General features: G+C 34.6%; 3 protein-coding genes and 1 non-coding gene across 7 annotated transcripts in view; 2 read left to right on the top strand and 2 right to left on the bottom strand.

The window, feature by feature from the left end:
* The window catches only part of LOC114302985 (protein ALWAYS EARLY 3), a 59,487-nt gene extending 55,803 nt beyond the window's left edge, over window positions 1–3,684 (top strand). For all 4 annotated transcript variants that reach the window (XM_082877408.1, XM_082877406.1, XM_082877407.1 and 1 more), the window contains 2 exons: window positions 2,224–2,514; window positions 3,235–3,684. In XM_082877408.1, coding sequence (XP_082733534.1) covers window positions 2,224–2,514; window positions 3,235–3,399 — 456 coding nt within the window. In that variant the 3' untranslated portion in view covers window positions 3,400–3,684. The remainder of the gene's footprint in view (window positions 1–2,223; window positions 2,515–3,234) is intronic.
* A 10,916-nt stretch (window positions 3,685–14,600) lies between these two features.
* LOC114303001 (uncharacterized) lies at window positions 14,601–16,057 on the bottom strand. Its single transcript, XM_082880425.1, has 4 exons — window positions 15,838–16,057; window positions 15,677–15,758; window positions 15,123–15,486; window positions 14,601–15,080 (listed from the first exon to the last, which is right to left on the bottom strand). The coding sequence occupies exons 1-4, from the start codon at window positions 16,055–16,057 to the stop codon at window positions 14,601–14,603; spliced, it is 1,146 nt and encodes a 381-aa protein (XP_082736551.1).
* A 189-nt stretch (window positions 16,058–16,246) lies between these two features.
* Window positions 16,247–16,908, bottom strand: LOC145795594 (uncharacterized). Its single transcript, XM_082880424.1, has 2 exons — window positions 16,873–16,908; window positions 16,247–16,780 (listed from the first exon to the last, which is right to left on the bottom strand). Exons 1-2 carry the CDS (start codon window positions 16,906–16,908, stop codon window positions 16,247–16,249), a joined length of 570 nt encoding a protein of 189 aa, XP_082736550.1.
* A 1,852-nt stretch (window positions 16,909–18,760) lies between these two features.
* On the top strand, window positions 18,761–23,051 carry LOC114302986 (uncharacterized). Its single transcript, XR_003643576.2, has 3 exons — window positions 18,761–18,908; window positions 20,851–22,565; window positions 22,675–23,051. It is a non-coding gene; the product is annotated as an uncharacterized LOC114302986 (transcript).
* The last annotated feature ends 770 nt before the right edge of the window (window positions 23,052–23,821 follow it).

Below are 23,821 nucleotides of genomic sequence, written 5' to 3'. Positions count from 1 at the left end.
GAAAATCAATACTGGCATAATTTGTATGACCTACCTTTCAACAGGTGAACAATTAGCTGATGTGCTAACGAAGGGACTACACAAGAAGCAATTTGATAAGCTGACTAGCAAGCTGGCTATGGACGATATCTTCAAACCAGCTTGAGGGGGAGTGCTGGAAATTTGTGTTAATGTATATAATAAGATAGTGACATGTATATAATATGATAGTGGTGTTGGTGGCAGATAGTGACATGTATAGAATATGATAGTGGTGTTGGTGGCAGATAGTGGCATGTATATAATATGATAGTGGTAGATAGTGGTAATATATAATATGTAAGTGGCATATAATGGGTTATAATGATGTTTGTAATATCTCCTATATAAGGAGTGTCATTTGGTCTTGTAAGATAAGAAGTTTTGAATATAACAGAAATATATTCCTTCTTCCTCATATTTTCGGAGTTCTTCTTCCTCATATTTTCAAAGTTTATAGAATGTTAATTATAAGAGGGTCAATTATATTCTTTCTGTATCTTTGACTTGTTTCATACCTGAGACCTTTTGTAGACATTTTTAAGTAACATTTGCCTGCCTGTGCTTAGATCCAAAGTTGACACATACCATTGGAACTTTTATCATATTTTGCATTCATCTTATTGTGAGGTGTCTTGTATTTTTTGCAAACTTTATCTTGCGTTCTTGTTTCTTGTGTGTGCTTGTTTTTTTTATTTACTGCTCTATTGTCTGATTGGAACCATGATTCTGCATAACACATCTCCCGATTCTACAGCTTTTAAATGCAGCACCTTTCGTCCAATCGTTTTAAATGCTCATTCCTATTGTTGAAATGGAATTTACTTTGTGAGAACATGAACTATTTTATTAGTATTTTTATACTTCTGAAACTATGATGTGTGGTTTCATTGAAACTTTAGAGCAAGCATTGTGAAGTGTTAATGCTTGTCATTCACCCAAAAAAGTGTTAATGCTTGTCAGAACCTACCACTCGCCGTCACCGCAACCAAGACTTGAAATCCTGGTTTGGCTTAGACACTTGGTCAGATTTGCTTTTGCTTTTTCTATAGGCTAAAACCCTAAACCTTTTCCAACAGAGTATAATTAGTGGATTCTTGCACCATAGGTTGCCTAGTAATGTAAATCATTAATCATGGGATAATTCTATTTACACACTATCAAATCACTCAGTACACACTATTTTCTCAATACACACCACACACATTTTTAATTTTTGATTTCTTCTCACTTCACACCATTAATTTTCAAAAAATCCTAAATTACCCTTATGTTATTCAACTCTCTATCCCTATCCCTATCCCTAACCCTAACCCTAACCCTAACCCTAACCCTAACCCTAACCACCACCACCATTGTTGGCTGCCACCCCCTTCAGTCACCGCCCCTCCCCTCCGGCTTTCACCTCCTCTCGTAGCTGCCCTTACCCTCTCTAGCCTTCATCATCTTTATTCTATACCTTCTCTAGCCTTCATCATCATCTTTCTTCTCCTTTTGTCGCCGCCCCTACCCTTGCGATTTCCAGCAGCAAGGAGGAGAGTTGCGGCGGCGGCGGCGGTAGGAGGTAGCACCATCACTCCCCTTCTCTCCTCTTCTTCTTCTTCTTCCAAAAACCTAACCCTAGATTTAGATCTACCACCGCTGCAAACCCACATCACCACCCACCAGGCACCGCTGCTGCCATCACAGCCCACCAGCCACTGCCGCCCCCTTCTCTTCTTCTTCTTCTCAAACTTTAGATCTGTTGCTGCTGCCAGATAGCAACCCTCCCACCACCGCTGCCAGATTGCGACCCACCGCTACCGCTATCTGAAAACCCTAGATCTAGGGTTTAGGAGTGGTGAAGAAGAAGAAGAAGAAGAGAGAGAGAGAGAGAGAGAGAGAGAGAGAGAGAGAGATGCGAAGAACAAAAGGAGACGGGCTGGGGAGGCGACCGGCAAGTATGATCGTGATAGTGGGTGTTGGTGGCCGGAGGAGGGAAGCAATTGGCAACAGGCGGAGGCTAGTGGTAGGTGGTGGAGTCCAAAGTGATAATATGATAAAGGGATATAAGTGTAATAAAAAAAAATTATGGAAATGGTGTGTATTGAGAAGTTTGATGGTGTGTAAATAGAATTTCCCTTAATCATGTGTTAATTCTTGACCTCTTAGCTCTGATATGGCTTGCTAATTCTGATTAGTGTTTCCTCTTAATAATCATTTTAGGCAATGTCATCATTGAAAGGAGGTAGAAATACCGTTGAGAGGATTGAGGAGGCTATTGATTATGTGAGTAATCAACTTTCATTGGATGATCCTTGCATGATGCCCATGAGACCTTCTACCCCTGCCGATCCAATTCATGGCGGTTTGGCTTCTCAGGATCAGTTGACTTCCTGCACATTGAGTTCATTACATGCACCTGAACTTAAGTTGAAGACCGAGGCAGACAGAAATGAAGCACAGATCCCATCGGAACTTATCAGTCACTGTGTATCTACTTTATTCATGATTCAGGTAAATTTGAATACGGGTTCCAAAGTTATATATGCAGTTTTGTTGCTGCTTCTGTTATTTTTCTTAGTTGCACTCTAACTTGCAAGGTACAATCTTTTAATACGACACTCTTTTAAATTCTTCTTTTTAAATGTCTATTTTACACCTCAATTTGCATTTATGATCAATTAGTCATCATTTATCTGGACCTGATATGTTGTAAAGGATTGGTAGGAATTATTCCATAGTTGGAATTGTTATTTACTTTTATTATATTCTTTTCATTATACTCCCTCCATCTCAATTTGTTTGTTTGTCTGGCATGGAAAATAAGAGCTTAAAATGCGGTATTGTTGTACCAACATTTTCTTTTTCGCAAATTAACAGATCTCATGAAGTACTTTTAATTTGTAATGATAAAATTGAAAATTTTGACACAAAAATACATTATTATTTTTTAGTTTTCCGTGTCGGACAAACAATTTGGGGCTGAAGTAGATTATCTATGATGTCAGTGCGATGGCATGGTTCAACACATCAACCTCAACGGTTGAGTCGTTGGACTATGAAGCAGTTCCTTTTATGGGTCAGGAAGTTGAATGGATTCCAAGACCTCAATTAAATGAGATCCGTACAAATTACATGTTTTTCAACTTGTACCAATCTAATGCTGGATTTCTATTATTATTATTATTTTACATTATCCTTGATGCCAGGTTTTATTTTCTTAACCAATTGCAGAAATGTACGGAACGACAGTTTCCACCTGCCGATGTGGCCCGGATGCTCGATTCTGCTGTCACTGGTTTGCAACCATGCTGCTCGCAGAACCGTCCGATCTATGCTGAGATACAAAAGTGCATGGGAATCATCAGGAACCAAATATTGGCCCTCGTACCCACCTAGCCTCTTTCCTGTTGAATCCTCACATCTTTGTGTATATTTGTAAACGCAGAGAGTAAAGATGGTATTTGTATAAGCTCTCAGATTTTCCTCACATCTGTGTATATTTGCAAATGTAGAGAGGAAAGATGGTATTTGTATAAGCTCTCAGATTTTGAACTTGTTAAAATAGTTTCATGATTTTTTTTTTTTAAATTATTTATTTCCCTTTGATTTGAATAGGCATCAATACATTGGAATGTAACTCTGTAAAATCTTTTTCAGTATATGATGTTTCACTTCTCTCTATTTCCTTTGCATTGTACATAGAAGAGGGTTTCCCTTAAAATTTACTTTTTAAAATTTCTCCACAAAGCGAAGATATTAGAAATTAGTCTTAGGGCAAGTTTGGAAAGTTGCAATGATAATAAAAGTCACTAAAAAAATCAAAGAATTATATAATAAAGTTAAAAGATTTATTTTTGTCTCAATTTTTTACATTTTTTTTTTGTGTGTAGAAATTCAAAAAATTATTTCAAACATAATAATTTTTTTTACTTTATATTTTAGTTAAAAAGTTAAAAAATTATTAAAATAATTTATTTCAAACCAATCTTTACTAACTTAACACTTCTATGTAATCAAGTTAACTTGAACCAACTTGATCACTTACGATCTCCTTTTACGCGATGATCAAACTAATTTGATCCGACTTGATCAGTTACATACCTTTATGGAATATCCTTTATGCAATCTCATGATCGCGCAGTAAGATTATTGAATAAATTTTTGATAAATCAAAAAAAAATATATTTAAAAAAAATCAACTTAATATTAAGCTTTCATAGTATCAAATTTACCCATTTAATATATATAAAAGGTAATTTACTTTGATCATTCTTCAAATTTATGAAAAATACAATGAATTTTATAAATTTAATATAATTACATCAATTGTTATTTTAGTAAGGTTGAAATAGTTGAAACTAATGTCTGTGAGTATAGATATATGAATAATTAATGGCAAAATTTACACTTGATAATATCATTTTTTTCATCTATACGATTGACAAAAAATTAATAAAAAGATTTCAAAATGTTATTGGTAATTAAACATTAGCGGAGCACAATATAATTATTACAAACTTGTGAGACTTGACTAACTTTCTTTGAACATCAGGAGAGAGCATAGCACTCATAAAATAAAAGAAAAATTCTATTTATACCACAATTTTACCTCTTTATACCTAATTTTTCATTACACCATTAAGAAATAATAGAAATTCTCATTGCATCCTTTATAATACCAAAACTAATCTTAAATTAAAGGGTGAATTACACCAACGGTCCTTATAATTTGGGGTTTGTGTCACTTTGGTCCCTGATTTTTCAATTGTGACACATTTGATCATAAATTTTGAATCTTGTTCTAAATAAGGACAATTGAAGATACTATTAGATTTTTCAAGGACAAATTTGTCAATTTGATAAAATATAAATTAATTTGACAAAAATAAATATCACAAAATTATTTTTGAATTTTTAAAAATTATTTCTACTTGCTAAAGATAAGATTATATAAAATTGATAAATCTTTTAGACATTTATTGTTTTTTTACCAAATTAATTTTTATTATATATTTGGATGATGATCATGTAAAATTAATTTTTAAAAATTAATCATGTAATTTTTATTAATTTTTTTTATCAATTTTACATAATTTTATCTTTGGTGGGTAGAAATAATTTTTAAAATTTTAAAATATTTTTTTGACATTTATTTTTGTCAAATTAGTTTATATTTGATCAAATTGATGATTTTGCCCTTGAAATTAAGCAATGGTATGTTCAATTGTCCTTATTTGAAACAAGATTCAAAATTCAGGATCAAATGTTTCACAATTGAAAAGTCAGGGACTAAAGTGACATGAGCTCCAAACTATAGGGACTGTTAGTGTAATTTGCCCTAAATTAAACATTTTTTAAAATCTTTATAGATTTTTCTCATTACACCTATTCGTTTTGAATTACTCTGGTGTTATGTTATTGAACAAACTATATTTGTCTAGCCATCTGTTACAGCACATTCACAGATTCATTTTCTTCAAAACATTTTTTTTTTTCTAAATTTATGATGGGCCTGTTTGGTTATACATTACCAAATAATTTGGATTATTTCGGCGTCATGTTGTCGAACAAATAAGATTTGTCTAGTCATCTGTTGCCACACGCTTACAGATTCACTTTTCTTAAAACGTCAAGTATCCATCTATAAAAACATTCATAAAATTTTTCAATACACATATTTTCAAATTTGTCAATACAAATATCTATAAAAACACATTGAGATGTTTTCATCTATATTGATAATTTTGACAGCTGCTACATCAGGGCTAACAAGCGTACATAATTGATCAATAAAGGTAGTATACGCTTTCTCTCATCCATTAGCACATGGGTGATGGAAATGAATATAATTATTTGCTTTCGAGGAACTAGATAACTAGAAAGTAGATAAATCTAACAAATCATTAACATTGCACTGCTAGGCTTACTCCAATGAGTAGAAGCATAATCCTTCAACGCAAAAAAAAAAAAAAAAAAAAAAATGTTAGAAAAATGAAACTAGAAATGTTTAGCAGTAAGTTACCAAACATGTACTTTTTGGTTGGCATTAGGTTACTGAATAAGTATTTTTTGTTTGGTAGTGGGTTACCGGATATGTATTCTCTTGTTCAGCAGTCTGATTCCAAGCTATTTGTTTGATTTTGGTACATTGAACAAAATTCGAAATGGAAACATAAAAAATAAAGAAAAAAAACCCACTATTTCACTTTTTTGCTGGTCTTTCATCACAATTTCTTCGTCTATTATTTTCTTTTATTATCAAAATATTATAATTTTCACTTTTTGAAAGTAGATGTATAGTAACAAAGAAGAAATGAGAAAAGAAGTAGGGATTGAAGTGTAATGAGTGTAAAAAGATAACTAAATCTATTTAATTTTTATCTTTTGTCTTTAAAGTTAATTTCACACGTGGGTAAAATTAGAAAAAAAAAAATCTCAAATGGAGGGTGGAAAGATGTAAATGTGTTGTGTAAGTAGAATTTCCGAAAGAGGGTTGCTATTAGCACTTACCTAATTTCTCTGGACTCCTAGTTCCCTTTTTTTTTTTATTTTATTTATTTATTACATCTATACCTTGAAGTAAAATTATATTAAAAGATAATCTTTAATGGAACACCTACCCACCAAATGAAGACAATTAAAATGACACTCTACAATATTGTACACCGACGTCCACGCCTACCTAAATGTATTCCTCTAAACCCTAAGCATATTTCTTTTCATCACTATCCTAAACCCTAAACATATTCCTTTCCATCACCATCATAAACCCTAAACTAGAAATCAGTAGTTGAAGTTCAACGTTCAAGTCATTTCAAATTGTTATACTATTCATACCACATATCAGTTATTTCACTATTCGTTGATACTTATAGAGCAACGGAGGAAGATGACAATAATTCTGGTGAGGTTGGCATTACATTAAAAAGTTTATCTTTCTGGCATTAATGATTTTTGATCATTTTTAATGGTTGTTGTTTTGTTTGAGCTTGTTCACTACTGGTTTGCCGACTATTAATATTTTGTTTGGAAACACAGTGCTAAAAAGAAACATTTAGTTCGGTCGATGGGTTTTGAACAAAACCTTTATTTTCGGCACTAGTATACCGAACGGTTTCATTTTGTAGGGTTTTCCCCTTAGTTATGCTTTTTTTGAGGATTTTCCCTCTAAAACCCCTTGTATCGAGGGTTTTACCTCAAAATAAACCAAAAAAATAAAATGTGATGGGAAGTTGGAGGTTATCTAAGAGAAGGAGAAAGAGAACGTCGAAGAGATTTCCAACGAGTTTTCTAACTGAGAGATTTCCAACTGACAGGAGAAGGAGAAAGTGAGAGATTGTCATTCATTGAGAGAAGAAGAAAGAGACCGCCGTCGTTCACTGGGAGAAGGACTGTTAGTCGATTTGTCGTTTTTTAACATAGGAGGGTGTGCAAAATTAGGTGGGTGAACCAAACCATGGATCTCTGTATCTCTTTCACTATTCTCTCTCTCTCTCTCTCTCACACACACATACACACACTTATACACACACACACACATTGAACATGTAGAGGCAGTCTCTCGGCTCATAGAAGTCAAAGCTCCATAGCCGTGGAGGAGTTGTTAGAGAGAAGGAAAAGAACCTCTCAGGAGAAGACCAGAAGCGTAAGGACCAAGCTTGTAGGCTTAGTGTCGCCACCAACGAAGACAACGACAAGTCAGAGAAGCCTCTCAAATCGCTAGAGAATTAGGTTTCGATCATTCGGTACTGGCTTTCTAAATAGAATTAGTTTTTTTCATTTGTTAACTTCTGAAATTTCCTAAAATTTCGAAACTTGATTTCCGAATGTAACTATTTTTTTCGATTCAAAAATTATTTTTCGAACAAAAATAATAATTTCGACATTTGATTTCTGACAAAAATAAAAAATTTTGGCACTAGTTTGCTGAAAAGGGCTTTCTTGGAAAGCAAAGCTCACCGGAAAACTTATCGAAAAATCAAACTGGTGGTTTGTAGCGGTAGAGGCGATGATGATGATGAAGAAGAGACCGTCTGTAACAACTTGAAAATTTAAGTTGTCCATTAAATTTTATATTATTATTCAAATCTTTTTCTAAGTATTATGATATTTTTATTATATTTTTTCTATATTTTTCCTAGACCAAAATACACTAAAATACATCATTTTCTGTACAACAAACGATACGTGCCCCTAAGACTGCTTGCCGCCCACGCCTCCTTTACTATATAAATAACTATCTATCAGCAGCATCATTATCACCAAACTCTCTTATTCTCTCTCTCTCTCTACTCTCTGGGGTCTAAGTTTTATATATAAAACTTTGAGTTTAGTTTGGAGTATCTAGTGGGTCACAGTGAACAAAAGGTGAAAGTTGGAATTAACATTAAGGTGAGTTATATTATATCTTGAGTTACCATTATATGTTTTACGTATGTTTTGAGTTGCCATAGTTTATTTTATGCAATTTGTGTTTTATAAATTATATTAGCATTTTTAATTTATGAACTTTATTTTATATAATAAGGAAAACCCATGGATATAACTGTTTATTAAAATGTGTTTTGAGTAATTATTTTATAAGTACCACCATGGAGGTCCCATGCCTTGGGGAACTTAAATTGCCACTGGCTCTCTGATTAGTCACTTTGTGACCCTCTGTTTGTCATGGATCCACTGACACTCTGATTTCTGGTGTGGAGCAAAGTACTGTATGGAGCTAAGTGCTACACTATTGTGGGAGCCACCTCTAGAGTTCGTATGAACCACCTCTTGAGTCCATACATATGTTCTGTTCTGTACCGTAGTTATAATTTCTGGTGTGGAGCAAAGTGCTATACGGAGCTAAGTGCTACACTATGGTGGGAGCCACCTCTAGAGTTCGTACGAGCCACCTCTTGAGTCCATACATATGTTCTGTTATGTACCGTGGTTATGATTTCTGGTGTGGAGCAAAGTGCTATACGGAGCTAAGTGCTACACTATGGTGGGAGCCACCTCTAGAGTTCGTACGAGCCACCTCTTGAGTTCATACATCTGTTCTGTTCCGTTCTGTACTGTAGTTATGATTATTTTGTTTATATGATTTTTGTATTATAAGTCAAATGATTTCCGTATTATATATTCTGTATTTTAATACCAAACTATTATCTGTTTGGCCCAATAATCATCCATGGTGATTTTTATGCCCTTATACTCTTAGTATAATATTTCTCACTCTGCCATGTGCTTATAACTGTTTACCAATTTTCAGGAAACAATGCAATTTAGAAATAGCTTTTGGAGAGTCTTAGATGCGAGGCTGCGAAATAGACACACACAACACTTTTATAGTATTTATAATTCTATTCTTCATATGTAAATATCGGTCTTTTTGGTCAATATTTTTTTTTTAATTTTTTTAAACATAGAAGCTCCAATGATTATTTTGGTACCCACATTTAAATATTTTCCCGCTCACATTTAGTAATTTGTTTAAGAATTAGTCGGAGGTAACTTCAGTTACTGCCCATCACGATACTTAACCCCCGGGTATGGGGAGCGGGTTGTGACAACGTCTGATTGTTGTTGACGATGAACCATTCAAGATCGTCTTCTTCTCTGTTGTTCTCCATTAGATTCACAACCGAAACAAATTGAATTGAATCTAAAGAGAGAGAGAGAAAAAGAAGAAAACAAAAGAATTTGTGGATTTGTTTGTTATTGTTGGTGGTAGAAAGAGAGAGATAAGAGAAGAGATGAGATGGGTTGATTAGGGTTTTGATGTCTATAATGATAATTTTATTTTAGATATAATTTTCATTAAAATAAAATTTCATTAAATATGTGCACATAAGCAAATATGTGGAAATAGAATTTCCTTTCAGAGTAGAAAGATATGAACATTTAATGGCCTAACTAACTCCTTACACCCTCAAATTTTTTTTTTAATTTTTATTTATATTTTTATGATTTATACAATAGGTTTAGCATTTTTTAGATTTAAAGAGAAGGAGAAGGAGAAAAAGAGAGGTTAGAGAGGAGAGTAATAAATAAATTGTATAAATTATAAAAATAAAAAATAAAAAATAATAAAATTTGAAGGGGTAAAGAGTTAGATTAGTAGTGTTACTAGAATCATCGGAAATTCTATTTCCACCCACTTAATAAACTCAAGGCAAATATTTCTTACTACACATCCCTATTTATTTGATTGTGAACTAATTTGCTCAATCCACACCCTTAAAATTACAATTAGATCCATGTTTCATAAATGATACACACACTTTATCTGAAAATGCACACTTTATCTTAAAATGCGCACACTTTAATTGACCTTAATTGAAATTTATAGTCCACCCACTTTTCTGAAAACATTGACTTCGTTGAAATAGAGGGGAAAAAAAAAAAGTTTTGAATTTTCTTCACCTCCATTGAAGAACTTGTAGAGATCCATTGACTCAAAACTATTGAATCTTTTGTGCAAGGTAAGAAATCTTTTCATTTTCATATTACATTTATCATTTTGTTATTACATTTACCATTTTTGGATATATCTGCAGTCCGTTGGCATATAAAGCATCGATTTTTCCATGGCTGGACGGGTTGGAGCTTTCGGGACTGGGTTTTCGAATTTTTTTATTTAATTCGGAACTTAATAACTGAGTAATGGGTACATTTTTGACTTATTAAAACTGAAAAAAAATACAAAATTTTGAAGTTTTTCTGCCAAATTTATTATATTTGTTCGGGCTAATAATTCCAAATTAATTGTTTAATTTCGATAGTTGGTTTCTGAATTTTTTTTGTTTATTCGGCACTGAAGTTCCGAATGGCTTTTTTTTTTTTAAACACCAAGTTACATAGGCTACCAAGATTGGTTTTGCTGTAGGTTTTTCCAACAATTTTATTTTATGGGTATGTTTATGTATTTATTTGTTTATTTATTTTTTGCAAAATTGAATGCATAACAATAGAAACAAAATCTGTGCAGTATTGGTATTTTCACATTATATTGTTAGCTTAAGCAGTTAAACATAAGTCTTCAAAAAGGCTGTTATTTAAATAGCTGAACAAAACAATTGCATTACATAGAACATTAGGGGTTTGTCCTTTCAAAACATTGAAATTGGGTTCAAATTTGGTGTTTGGTTGTATACTTACAGCTACAATAAATTTACAATCAAATAGAATGTACAAAAACAAGTGATGGGCAGTCCTTTGATTGTTTGAAACATGATGTTGGTATTGATTAATGACCCTGCTGCCTTGGTAAATTGGCCGAAGTGAAGTTAATATGTTTTTGGCATGTTGTGAACATTACCAAACTAATTGGTGAATGGTCTGTACAGAATACAAATAGTTTTGCTATATCCATGTTTATATTGTAATTTTTCAACAAATCTTAGTCTCACTTTTTCATCAGTAGTAGGGTTATGTCCTTAGCTTATTTTGTTAATTTTACATCATCCAAATTATCAATTTAATGGTCTATAAATGAATATTAGATTTCATTAAGGTGGCATGGTTAGGCTACTTATTATCCGTATTGATGTGATCATTTTCTGGGAGTGTTCATATTGTTTCATTATATTGGGTTGATGAGAAAAATTTTCCTTATGCAGATGGATGCCGGTCCCAGTCAACGTTAGTCAGTAACAGCTTCGAATAGAAAGACTCTGTGAATTAGAGAGACGTGGACGTGCTTGAGTGCATGATGATGACACGCACATTGCCATGGATGATGATCTTATACACGATGTACCAGTTATGGATGATATTGCTATGGATGATGATCCTACTGGTGATGATGCTGACATTGTTGATGAAGATATCCTTACTCAGTCATTTCGGGGAGGGCCAACTGATCCATCAATCCTTAAAAGTTTTAAAAGTCATGTTGCCGCAGCTATTTGGAATGGTGCTAATGAAAAGGGACCCTTGAAGTGTCATAATCACTCGTCTAAGGTTCGTTCGTGGCCGTGGTGGGAACAAGGAAACAACGCTACATTTGTAAACATTGTGGAGATGTCAAGACTTGCACAATTAGCTCGTTGCACATACCGCTTTGTCAACAAAATTGTAGTGTCTAGTTTTGTTGAGAGATGGCAACTAGAGACAAACACCTTCCATTTGACTGTTGGAGAGATGACTATCACATTGGACGATGTCACCACTATCCTAGGGCTTCCCATTATAGGCAAATCTATTAGTGTGCGTAAGTTGTCAGAAAGGCGGGCCATTGCACTAGTAGTTAATACCTTGGAAATTGATGAGCAAGAGGTCAGACATGAGATGTCTAGTGCTGGAGGCAATTTAGTAAGGCTTGAGTGGTTGAGGGCACACTTTCATAATGTCACAGACAATGATTCAATGGAAAGAATTACATGTGCAGGTAAAGCATACTTGCTACTTTTGTTGGGTTGTACACTTTTCAGTGACAAGACTGGTAGTAGAGTCCCCGTTGTTTATTTGAGTTTGTTGTCCGATTTGACGACTGTATCTTCATATGCTTGAGGTGTTGCTGCATTGGCATACTTGTATAGATAGATGGGATACGCTAGCAAGTCCGGCATGAAACAAATAGCCGGTTACATGACACTTCTTGAGGGATGGATTTATGAGTACTTTCGTGGATTCCGACCACACTTGAATATGAATTACACTCGAGACATGCCACATGTTTACCGTTGGACTTCTCGGAGAGAGTCTGGTGAAGAGACATAGTTACAGGCTTTTCGAGAGGAGCTGGATAGGTTGGGTGTACATGATGTAAGTTAGAAAGTCCTTCAAAATTTGAAACTTTATATCATACAAAATTTATAGTTGTCATATCTTACAATTGTTATTGTTTGTAGGTTATTTGGAACCCGCACCAGAGTTGCAGAGATGTCCATCCGTGTCACCCAGTTACGTTCTACCACGGTTGCCTAAAGTGTTTGGAAGTAGTTAAACCATATCAGCCTGATAGAGTTTTGATACAGTTTGGCAGAGTGCAAACAATCTCTAATCTACCACTTGGCGCTATGCGTGCCTGTCGAGGAGCCACAACTCCATGCTATAATGTTATGTATGCATACTTGGATATCATTTGGGAGGCATGTGACAACCATGTGTTATCTGATCGCTGGAGGAGTACACCGGTACGATAACCTTGGGATTGTGTTCCTAGTTATATGGATTGGTACCAAACCATTACCCATATGTATGTTCAAAACCCGGCGCGTCGTTCTCAGGTGGACCCAAATATTCATCATTATCAGTATCCTAGCCAAAATGCACAGGTACTTTTTTTTTAGGAGCACCATTACAAATTATTTATGTAAACTATTATAGGTTTGTGTATAATGTTGTATTTGTTCTCGTAATGTAGTGTATGTCACAGATATATCAGATTACTCATCCTTTCGTTGAGATTGGCTATGAGGACAGTGTTCAACATCCTGATAGACTTTACTACGCAATTGATACGATTGAACAGCTTCTTCAAGATTAGCACATTAGTGAATCTGTGCCCAACACATCCGTTCAGGGTCGGTTTGCACCCAACTCTTCTACTACACATCGTTTTCGAGCACATTACACTCGCCAGTCACGTAGTTGATAGTAGTTCATAATGTTAGCACAGGTAGTTTCTGATGGTGTTAGTGGATGTATAAGAAAACAAATATTATTGTCATCTTTGGATTATGTACTTCTTGGATTATGTATAACGAGACATGTATTTTGTGATGATGTGGATGGATTGAACTACTAGTTAATATTACTAGTTCTTCTTACATACTTGTTTTTTAATATGAAAAATCTTTAATAGTAGTTGCACTTTGTTAATATTATTTTCATTACGTTTTGTGTTCAGACAATATAAAAATAATATGACATCTATTCCATAAATAAGAGAACTATAACTCATATGACATTGTATTTAAAAAAAATGACCATTAAATCAATCTATGTGAACTAGTAAATCATAAAACCTAATGACTGCTCTCCAATCTCTTAAACCTCTCATGACTGCTCTCTAATACATCAATCTATGTCAACCACATCAAATGTCCCTTGAGTAGCTACATTAGGTCCTATGCTGTCTTTGAATTTTTGAATGCGGCTAACATATGCATTCTCCCATTCTGATGCGCAAGTGTGATGGTGAACTCGCCAAAGCACAACAATGGAAGGAACTGGATGACCGACCTTCAAAAATACCTGCAGGTACATCCAAAAATTGTACACATATTTACCAAATCCATTAAATTTGCAATTACAAAAATATTAAACAATAATGTACAGTTATTTTCATAACTTCTACCTGCACAAAATGATTTCCATTGACAAATCCAATGGAAATCTCACGACGATCAACTAGGGTTACTGGGTGATCTCAAAGGCAAGAAAGTCAGACACTGTTGTAATGACAAGTGGTACAAGACTACATTATAAAATGATGCAATAAGATATCCCATGTCAGGCATAGTCATCCAACGATCAAAGCTTGCGCTATCTTCAAAATATGAAAGGATGTGTGTCAGCTCCTCAACCCTCTCATGCGACCCGTATAGTATGACGTATTCATCTCTGTAATTATTCAATTCAAGTAGCAGATCACGCCTAACTTGGACCTAGTCATTCTCTCCAAGACCAAGTAAACCCGCAATAGCTCTAAAACCACAATTCCCATCACCATCTACATCCTTCATCAACTTTATGAATGGTATTAACATAGGCGGGAAGTCACCAACATATTTACTCGGCAAATTTGTTCTTGTACGATATGTCTTTGTCTTCACATTCCGCTTTTTATCAAGCACTTTCGAAGCTCTCTTTTTCTTTGACTGACTGGAAGCTAATGTGCTCTGGCTATCATGGCCATCATCAACCAACTCAAATGCACACGGGTCATGACGACAAGATATATTAGTTTTCTTATGTCCTCGACGTGGATTAGGTTTCACATCAGGCTCAATAAGAAAAGTGCTCGCTGGATTTGCAATTTCCCTCAACTTCTTCAACATATCTAATTTCATGGCAATATCAGACTCATTGAACCGCTTCAAAATCATCTCAAGTTCTGGGATACAAGTCAATTCCAATTTCTCAACCTTCGGATTATGCACACATATAGTAAGTCACGTCCAATGTACATGTATGCTACTGAGTGGAATAGGACGGCCTTGTCTCATGTAATCTGCAATCTCGTGAACACAAGGTAAACCATGTGTGCGCCTAAGAACACACCCATATGCTGCAACATCAATTCCAACTGAATTTGCTCTCTTACTCTTTGCCAACACGTATTCCAATGCATAAATAGACACATTACCCTGGAGCTCTCTAAATTGAAAAGGTTTGAATTGATGTTGCAGAGTTGTCAAACTCTTCTCGAATGATGCTTTAACTTGAATGTGCTGCAACTCAAGTAGACAATGCATTTTTTCAAATGAAATCTCAAATTTCGTTTGACTTGAATCTAATTGCCTCTTCAATCTAGCATGGGCACTTTCAACCCTGTTCATATGGATATAAACAAAAATAGTCAAGCATAATAATTAAAAATAATAATATGATTAATAAGAAATAAAATAAAAAAAACAAATATTACCGATTTGTTGTAACATTGCCAAAATGCATACACATGCTTGTATGTACCGCAATGAATTTTTCTTGATACAGATTCAACCAACTCACTGTAACATACTTGATTGCGTCCGAATAGTTACTGAAATCCTTCTGTAGTGTTGCAAAGTGATCATTATATTCCTCTTCAGTCGATGACAATACTACATAGTTCCATGCAGTGTTAAACTTGTCTCATTTTTCTTTTGTCTCATTTTTCTTTTGTCTCAAACATTTTCTTACATTTCGTCAATACATTCTTATTAATATGCCAACGACATAACAAATGTCGAGCATTCAGAAAAGTGTTGTCAATGGCATTCATCAAAGCAAGCTCTCTATCTGTGACAATGACTTCAGGTAAAACACTGTTGTCCATAAGATCACGTAATGTTTGTAACGCCCATGCATAATTATCAACCCGCTCAATTTGCAAGTATGCGACAGCCACAGAGAATGTCATGTGAGTTGATGTCTCCCACAGTTTCAAGAAGAGGAAGCCGATATCTATTTGTCTTATATGTGCAATCCATAATCAACACATGAGGGAATATACAAAGCAAATCCAAACTCACTGGATTTGCCCAAAACAAGTCTGTGACAATCATAGAGCCTTCCTCACATCGATGACGCTCAATGTACTTATGTTTCGCTAATTCACCAGTAGTTGTTGCATCTGGGATTTGCCAGCTTTCTGTAGAAGTCTACATCGATGTCGTACATTGTAAACTGTCTTCATTGTGCTCATATTAAGGGCATCCCTCTGTTTGAGTGTAATGAGTATCTCTTTTGGTCTTACTAGGCTCTTTGACATGTCTACTAACAACGACTTTTCATTAGCTAACAATCTCCCTACATATGAATGTCCTTGGAGATGCTCCGCAGCTGGATGATTATACAATCCACAAACTACATTCAATATCCATTTATTGTTTGTTTTCAACTTGTATGCCTTCAAATCAAATGGACATTCACACTTCTTCGTACCAGTTTGTCTCAATAAGTCTTTTGAGCCATCTTTCAACTTTTTACGTGATCTATACTTCCCACTCTGCTCACAAGCAAGATAAATTCTTGGTCTCTTGATACCGCTACCATAGTCTGATGTCCTTATAACAATAACAAAGCCATTTACCTTTCCAATATCACGTACCCAAGTGAGCAGTTCATCTTTGCTGTCGAAAACCTATATATAATGTCACACAATTTTCATAAGAACAAACTAAACAAACTAATTAATAAAAATTATGAACTTACGAATTTCATGTTAAAGGTTACCTGTTTAGCAGTAAAATAACTAGTACAATCCACCATAATATCCGATTGAACCTCAGTTTCTTCAGTGGATGTGATCTGAAGAAAACAATTTTCATTCGGTTGTACAGAGCCGAAAATAATATAATAATTCGGCACTAAAAATTTGAAAATAATAGAATAATTTGGCACTAAAGAGCTGAAAAAAATAAAATAATTCGGCACTCTATAGCTGAACAAAATGAAATAATTCGGCATTTTATAGCCGAACAAAATTATAAAATTCAGCACTTAACAACCGAAATAAGTCTCAAGATTCAGAATTTAACTATCGAAATTTATCAAAAATTCGGAACTTATAGATCGAAATATGACTATTATTTCAGAAGTTGACTTTCGAATACTTTGATAAAATTTCACACTGACTATCCGATTAAAAAATGCAAAAAAATAAAAATAAAAAATTAATGCACGAAAAAACTAACCTTTTTAGCATTGATTTTGGTGTCATTAGATATATTTTTGCTTGAGTTTGAACTTTCATATGTTTGCAACTCTTCTATATCAAAATCAAGTAAAAATTGTGAAACTAATAATTAAATGATGTAAATAATAGAGTAGAAATTTAGAGATTAAAGCAACATAAGAGATGTTGAGAGTATTGCACAGAGTATGTAACAAGTAAAGTGATTACAATAAAAAAATTAGAGTTTAATTGTTTTCATTCAATAGTTGTAGATTAAGATATTTTTATTCTTAAAAGATATGTATAGAGAATTTATGTATATAATATTAAGGGTGTTAATAGATATCTATTATAGTAATTTTTAATTAAGATATAATTATTATTAAGTTAATTTTTCATTAAATGTGTTCCTGAGTTTATCACGTGAGGTGGAAATAGAATATCATCACTCTGAGCAATGTTATAGATCACTAATTTGTCATCACTAGTGAGGTGACAATTGAAAAAAAAAAAAAAAAAGAAGAAGAAGAAGACAAGACACAAAACACATGTGGCAGTGGATGAGCCACCACTGGTAGGGGTGTGCGCGGTGCGGGTCGGTGCGGTTTGAGAGAAAAATAGAAACCGTATGGCGGGTGGCGGATTGATAAAAGTGTCACTAGAATTTGCCATTTTCCTTATCAAAAACCGGCGATTCGGTTGGCAAATAATGACGGATTTGCCTTGGCGGTTCGGGCGGATTAGCGGTTTATAAAAAATATAATTTAAATTACAAAACTTAAATCAAAGAGTAAAAAAAAAACGAGAGATACCGTGATGTTAAGCATCTTGCGAAGCTTTCTTCTGATGCAACAAATGTAGCAACAACATGATAATATCAAAGACTATGCCATCAGTTCATTACAAGCATCTGTGGAAGTTACAATGATCAAATACAATACATAAAATTAATATCATTCAGGGTTTACAATATATTGAAAATGTTTACTATTGAAAAATATTTAGATTGAAAAGTGAGTTGATGCAAGTTTGCAATATGGCTAGAAAAGAAAAAAGATTGAAAAGTGAATTGGAATCCAATTTTATTTTGGATTACTGACATCTTGAATTTCTCTCGAGCAGTAATGTAATACTATATTCTAAGGTATAGAACAACAAGCAAACTTAAGTAAAAAAGAATTTTTAGAATCTTATAAAACATGATTTAATAGCGGTGCGGGTTGGTGCGGTTTAGAAGAAAAATAGAAACCGGCGGATTGATAAAAGTGTCACTAGAATTTGTCATTTTTTTTACCAAAAACCGACGATTCAATTGACAAATAATAACGAATTTACCTTAACGATGCGATTCAGTGCGATTTTAACAATTTCAACGATTTTAACGGTATTATGCACTCCCCTAACCACTGGTCTAAAACATTTTTGTTAAGAAAATGAAATAAAAAGGAAGTGACGAGTGTGTCCTCACTTCTATATCCACCCAAAAAGTGTCCTCACTTCTCTAGGGCTTTGTAATCACTTCACAAAACGAACACACAAATCCACATTTCTCTTCTCTTCTCTTCTCTTCTCAGCCAGAGAACGATCTATTCAGGTGAGTTTGATCTTTGCTTCTGCTATTTTTTCAATGTTTGATCTTCACAATTCTTCTTGATGCCCTGTTACAGATATGTATATACATAATTGCATATATATATATATATGTGTGTGTGTGTGTGTGTGTAAATAGTCACATTAATCTTTCTCTCTGCGAATTCTATTGTGATCTTGATATGAAAGCACAAATTTGTAGCTTTCAAATGTATACACAAATTTGAGTAAAATCTTTATTTGATATGAAGCACTCCAATGGACAATACTCAGATTAAACATAAATTTGTGCAAAAGCTTCAGTAATGTGGCATAGTTGTAATTTTGAAAGCTACAAATTGGTCTTCAAAATTTTGAGTCTACTTTGATTTGGGTGAAAAATGTGTAAAGCACAATTTGATGTAAGTTTTTGAGTAAAGTGGAGAGTTTTTTTTTTTAGTGATTTTTACCCAAATTTAACTTTGGTATTGGTTTGAGGCAAGGTTCTGAAAAGCGGTTGCGGTCGCCGTAACGGTGGCGGTGGCGCGGTTGCGGTTGCGGGGTGTAAAGGCCGTAGTGTAACGGTTGCGGTAACCGGAACCGTGAATTTTTTTATTTTTCGCACAATTTGAAAAAAACTTATCGATACGCATATTTTTTTTCCATGATCATATTTATTGGGTTAAAAATAAATATTGATCAATTTTTGTAAATTTTTAAGTATGATCCAATATATTTGATATTTTTAAATCACTATAAACTGAGTTTTTTACATTTTATTTTAATAATTAATGACTTTATATTATACAAAAAATCAGTCACTAACTATTATATATAAGATAAACAATAACAAAAGTAAGGGAATAAATAAGTGCCTAAATATATATATATATATATATATATATATATAAATATACATATTTTCAACAAGCCAAATAAATAATGACCACAATTATTATTATTATTATTTTCAAACAATATATAGATGGACACATACAAACAAAATGGTTGAGTGATAGCAGCTGAATAGAATAACATAGGTCTTACAGCTTCAACAAATCAATAACATATTCTTTATCTTCCCTCTTCTCTCTTTCTATCTGTTGCTCTTCCATTTTCTCTCTTATCTTCCCTCTTCTCTCTATCTCTCTTCCCCCATTTTCAGTTTTTTTTTTTGTGTGTTTTTTTGAAAGAAACAGTTTGGAACCGTTACGTAATGGTGCGTAACAGGCCGTTACGGCTGTTACGGCGCTGTTACAACCGCCATGGCAGCCGCTACGGCCGACACACCTGTGAATCTCAATCACACTGCAAAAGCGGCCGTAACGGGTGGCGGTAACCGCCAAAACCGTTACGTAACGGCGTTACGTAACGGTTGCGACCGCTTTTTAAAACCTTGGTTTGAGGGAAAACTCATATCTGATATTAAAATTGGATCTTCGCAAATCTGCTCTGGAATTTGAAAAATCTGTTTGCATATTGTCGAATAGTTCTACTTGTTTTTAAAAAGTAATCAGGGAGAGAGAGAGAAAAAAAAAAAAAAAATCTCATCTTTTTCCATTGGATGGTTAATAGATTTTATTTATTACTGAAATGTTATGTGCGCAGAAAAATACCTAGAAAATAGATTTTATTATTGTCTCATAACATTTACAATGATTTTGATTCACACATTTCAAATTCTCCGCATTTTTTAGCTTTGCTGATAAAGTAATTGGCCAAAGGCTAAGAAAGCCAAATAGTGTTATGTTTGGATATTGGGGGTTTGCCAAGAGTAATGAATAAATTTAACTTCTTTAGCTTCATTTTCTTCTTATATTTTCCTTCCACAAATTCATGATCCAAACATAGCCTAAAGTATTGATCAATACTTAAGTCTTTTGTGGTTATATATGTACTTTGGTTCGTATAGGGTGACTAATCCAAACATATACCTTCCTATATTTCTCTTTTGGTGATGGTTCTAGGTTAAGCAAAAGGAATATATGCGGAGACTGGGCTGTTGTTTCCTCTGGAATTTTCATTCTCATCTTTGTTCTTCCAAAGCCTATTGCGAGTAGGTGGGTTATATTTTGGTTCAAAAGCGCCAATTGAAAATTGAGAGCAGGCAAGTAACAGTATTGTTACAGATCACACAGACCATGGTTCTTTTGTTCCGCAATAAACAAGCCCATGTAAGGTGTTTTGCTGAAATATATTCAACAACTAGTATACTGCATTTCCTTCAAGACCGCCCTATATCATCGTCATCTTTGCCTCTGAAACCAACTTCTTCAAATCAACACTCATTTACTGTCTCTTACCTCATAGACTCATGTGGGATCACTCCAGAACAAGCTCAATCAGCTTCTAGGTATGTCAACTTTAAATCCCCAGATAGACCAAACTCAGTTCTCACCTTCTTGAAGAACCATGGACTCTCCAAAACCCAAATCTCAAATGTCGCTAGAAAAGTTCCTGCTATTCTTTCGTATGATCCCAAGAAAACCCTTTTACCCAAATTTGAGTTTTTGTACTCTATAGGCATTTCAAAAGCTGACCTTGCAAAAGCAATAACTGCAGGCCCAGCTGTGTTGAAACGAAGCCTAGAGAACCAGATTATCCCATCTTTCAATTTCTTCAAAGCTTTGTTACACTCAAATACTAAATTTATCACTGCCTTTAAACGATACCCGGAAATACTTACTATAGATCACAAAGCTGTTACAATCCCCAACATCGAAATTATGAGACAACATGGCGTGCCAGAGTCAAAAGTTGTGTTTTTGCTTACTAATCAGCCTAGATTATTTACAGTGAAGCCTGAAGAATTTAAAGACAGTGAATGAAGTGAAGGAAATGGGTTTTGACCCTTCGAAATTGCATTTTGTTCTAGCGGTTCACGCATTGAGGTCAATGAGAAAATCAACATGGCAAAGGAAGGTGGAGGTTTATGGGAAGTGGGGTTGGTCCGAGGAACAAACAATTCAAGCTTTTGGAAAAAATCCATGGTGTATGATGGCATCCGAGGAGAAGATAATGGCAGTAATGGATTTTTATGTCAACACAATGGGTTGGGAATCTTCACGAATTGCCAGACGTCCAAAATTTGTATCGCTAAGCTTGGAGAAGAGAATTGTCCCAAGGTGTTCTGTTGTTCAAGTTTTGTTGTCAAAAGGTTTGATTGATAAGAAACGCCTTCGTTTAGCAACATTGTTGGAGTCTACTGAAAGTTCATTTCTTGAGAAGTTTGTGATCCGGTACAATGAACAAGCACCCGAACTCTTGAAACTATATCAGGACAAAATTGGTCTCCAAAAGTCATAGGGGAATGGGTGTGAAATTAAGACCAAATAATCACAGAATGTCCAGCGCTCGAATCTATCTAAGTTGGCATTTCTTCTGTTTGCGTTTCTTCTTGTTTCTGAAACATTTGGTTGCATATTTGACTGATTTTACTATTGACAATGTTACTGTTGCTATTACCGAAACCTTTCATGCTCTTGTGATTGTAAACCGTGAATGCATAAGATTCATAAGTTTAACATGACAGAATGCAAGAATTTTTTGATTCTGAATGATGTCAGTGCGATGGCATGGTTCAACACATCAGCCTCAACGGTTGAGTCATTGGACTATCAGGCAGTTCCTTTTATGGGTCATGAAGTGGAATGGATTTTAAGACATTGGTTAAATGTGATCGGTACAAATTACATGTTTTTCCAATTTGCGCCGATACTCGATTCCTATTATTATTATTATTATTTTACATTATTCTTAATGCTGGGTTTGATCTTCTTAACCAATTGCAGAAGTGTACAGAACGACAGTTTCCACCTGCCGATGTAGCCCAGATGCTCGATTCTGCTGTCACCGGTTTGCAGCTATGCTGCTCGCAGAGCTGTCCGATCTATGCGGAGATGCAAAAGTGCATGGGAATCATCAGAAACCAAATATTGGCAGTCATACCCACTTAGCCTCAGTACTATTATTGAATCCTCACAGTATACTTGCAAATGTAGAGAGTAAAGATGGTATTTGTATAAGCTCTCAGATTTTGAAACTAGTTAAAATAGTTTCACTTTTTTTTTTCTAAGTTATTTATGTCCCTCTGATTTGAATAGAGATCAATACATAGGAATGTAACTTTGTAAAAATCTTTCAGTTTATGATGTTTCATTTCTTCCTATTTCATTTACGTTATACTTGTTTTTGGTACATCGGAAAGACAAAACAAATAACGGAAAACAACATAAAGCAGGAAGGTAAATCAGAGATTAAATCCTTTGATAAGCCATTCCAATCATGTCAGCCACTAGCTGACTTCTGATTTTAGTAGGGAGGTTCCTCCATGACCACAAGCTGATCCATTTGGTCTGAATCCATTTTGGCGAGTATGTCAGCGCATTTGTTGCCCTCTCACATGATGCTGCGAATGGTGTAATTGCATCTCCGAATAAGATGTCTTGAGTCGTCAACAATACTGCAAAGTGAGCAGTTTTGTGATGGTCCTTCAGTCAGCAGATTTTCAGCAAAGGATGAGTCGGTTTCAATAATTACTTCATGCAATACCTTCTCAAGCACAATCATAAATCCTCTCTACAAGCCCCATATCTCGTCTTTCAAGCTTGAGCAAGAGTCGAGCTTTCCAAAATACCCGCATAACCAAAAAAAATTTTCGTCCTTGAAAACTCCTCCAAATCCACCTTCGCCTGGGTCTCTTCTAGCACTTCCATCAGTATTCAACTTTATCTTACCTATAGGAGGCGGCAACCACTTAATTAGAATGAGTTATACATAGTGTGGGGATATATTTTTTGAATACCAACACGTAGCAAGGTGACGCCGATGTGTCAGCCGAGGTGCCACGTGTCCTGGTTGTAACGCTGAGGTTATCTCGGCAAGGCCGAGGATATGTCCGAAGATATTGGAGTCCGATATATGCGGATAGGGGACAAG

This window comes from Camellia sinensis, chromosome 7, assembly GCF_055761805.1.
Source record: "Camellia sinensis isolate YWXY chromosome 7, ASM5576180v1, whole genome shotgun sequence".
In the NCBI taxonomy this organism is placed as follows: domain Eukaryota; kingdom Viridiplantae; phylum Streptophyta; class Magnoliopsida; order Ericales; family Theaceae; genus Camellia; species Camellia sinensis.
Note: the sequence above shows the minus strand (reverse complement) of the source record. Positions and strands in the feature narration are given on the sequence as shown.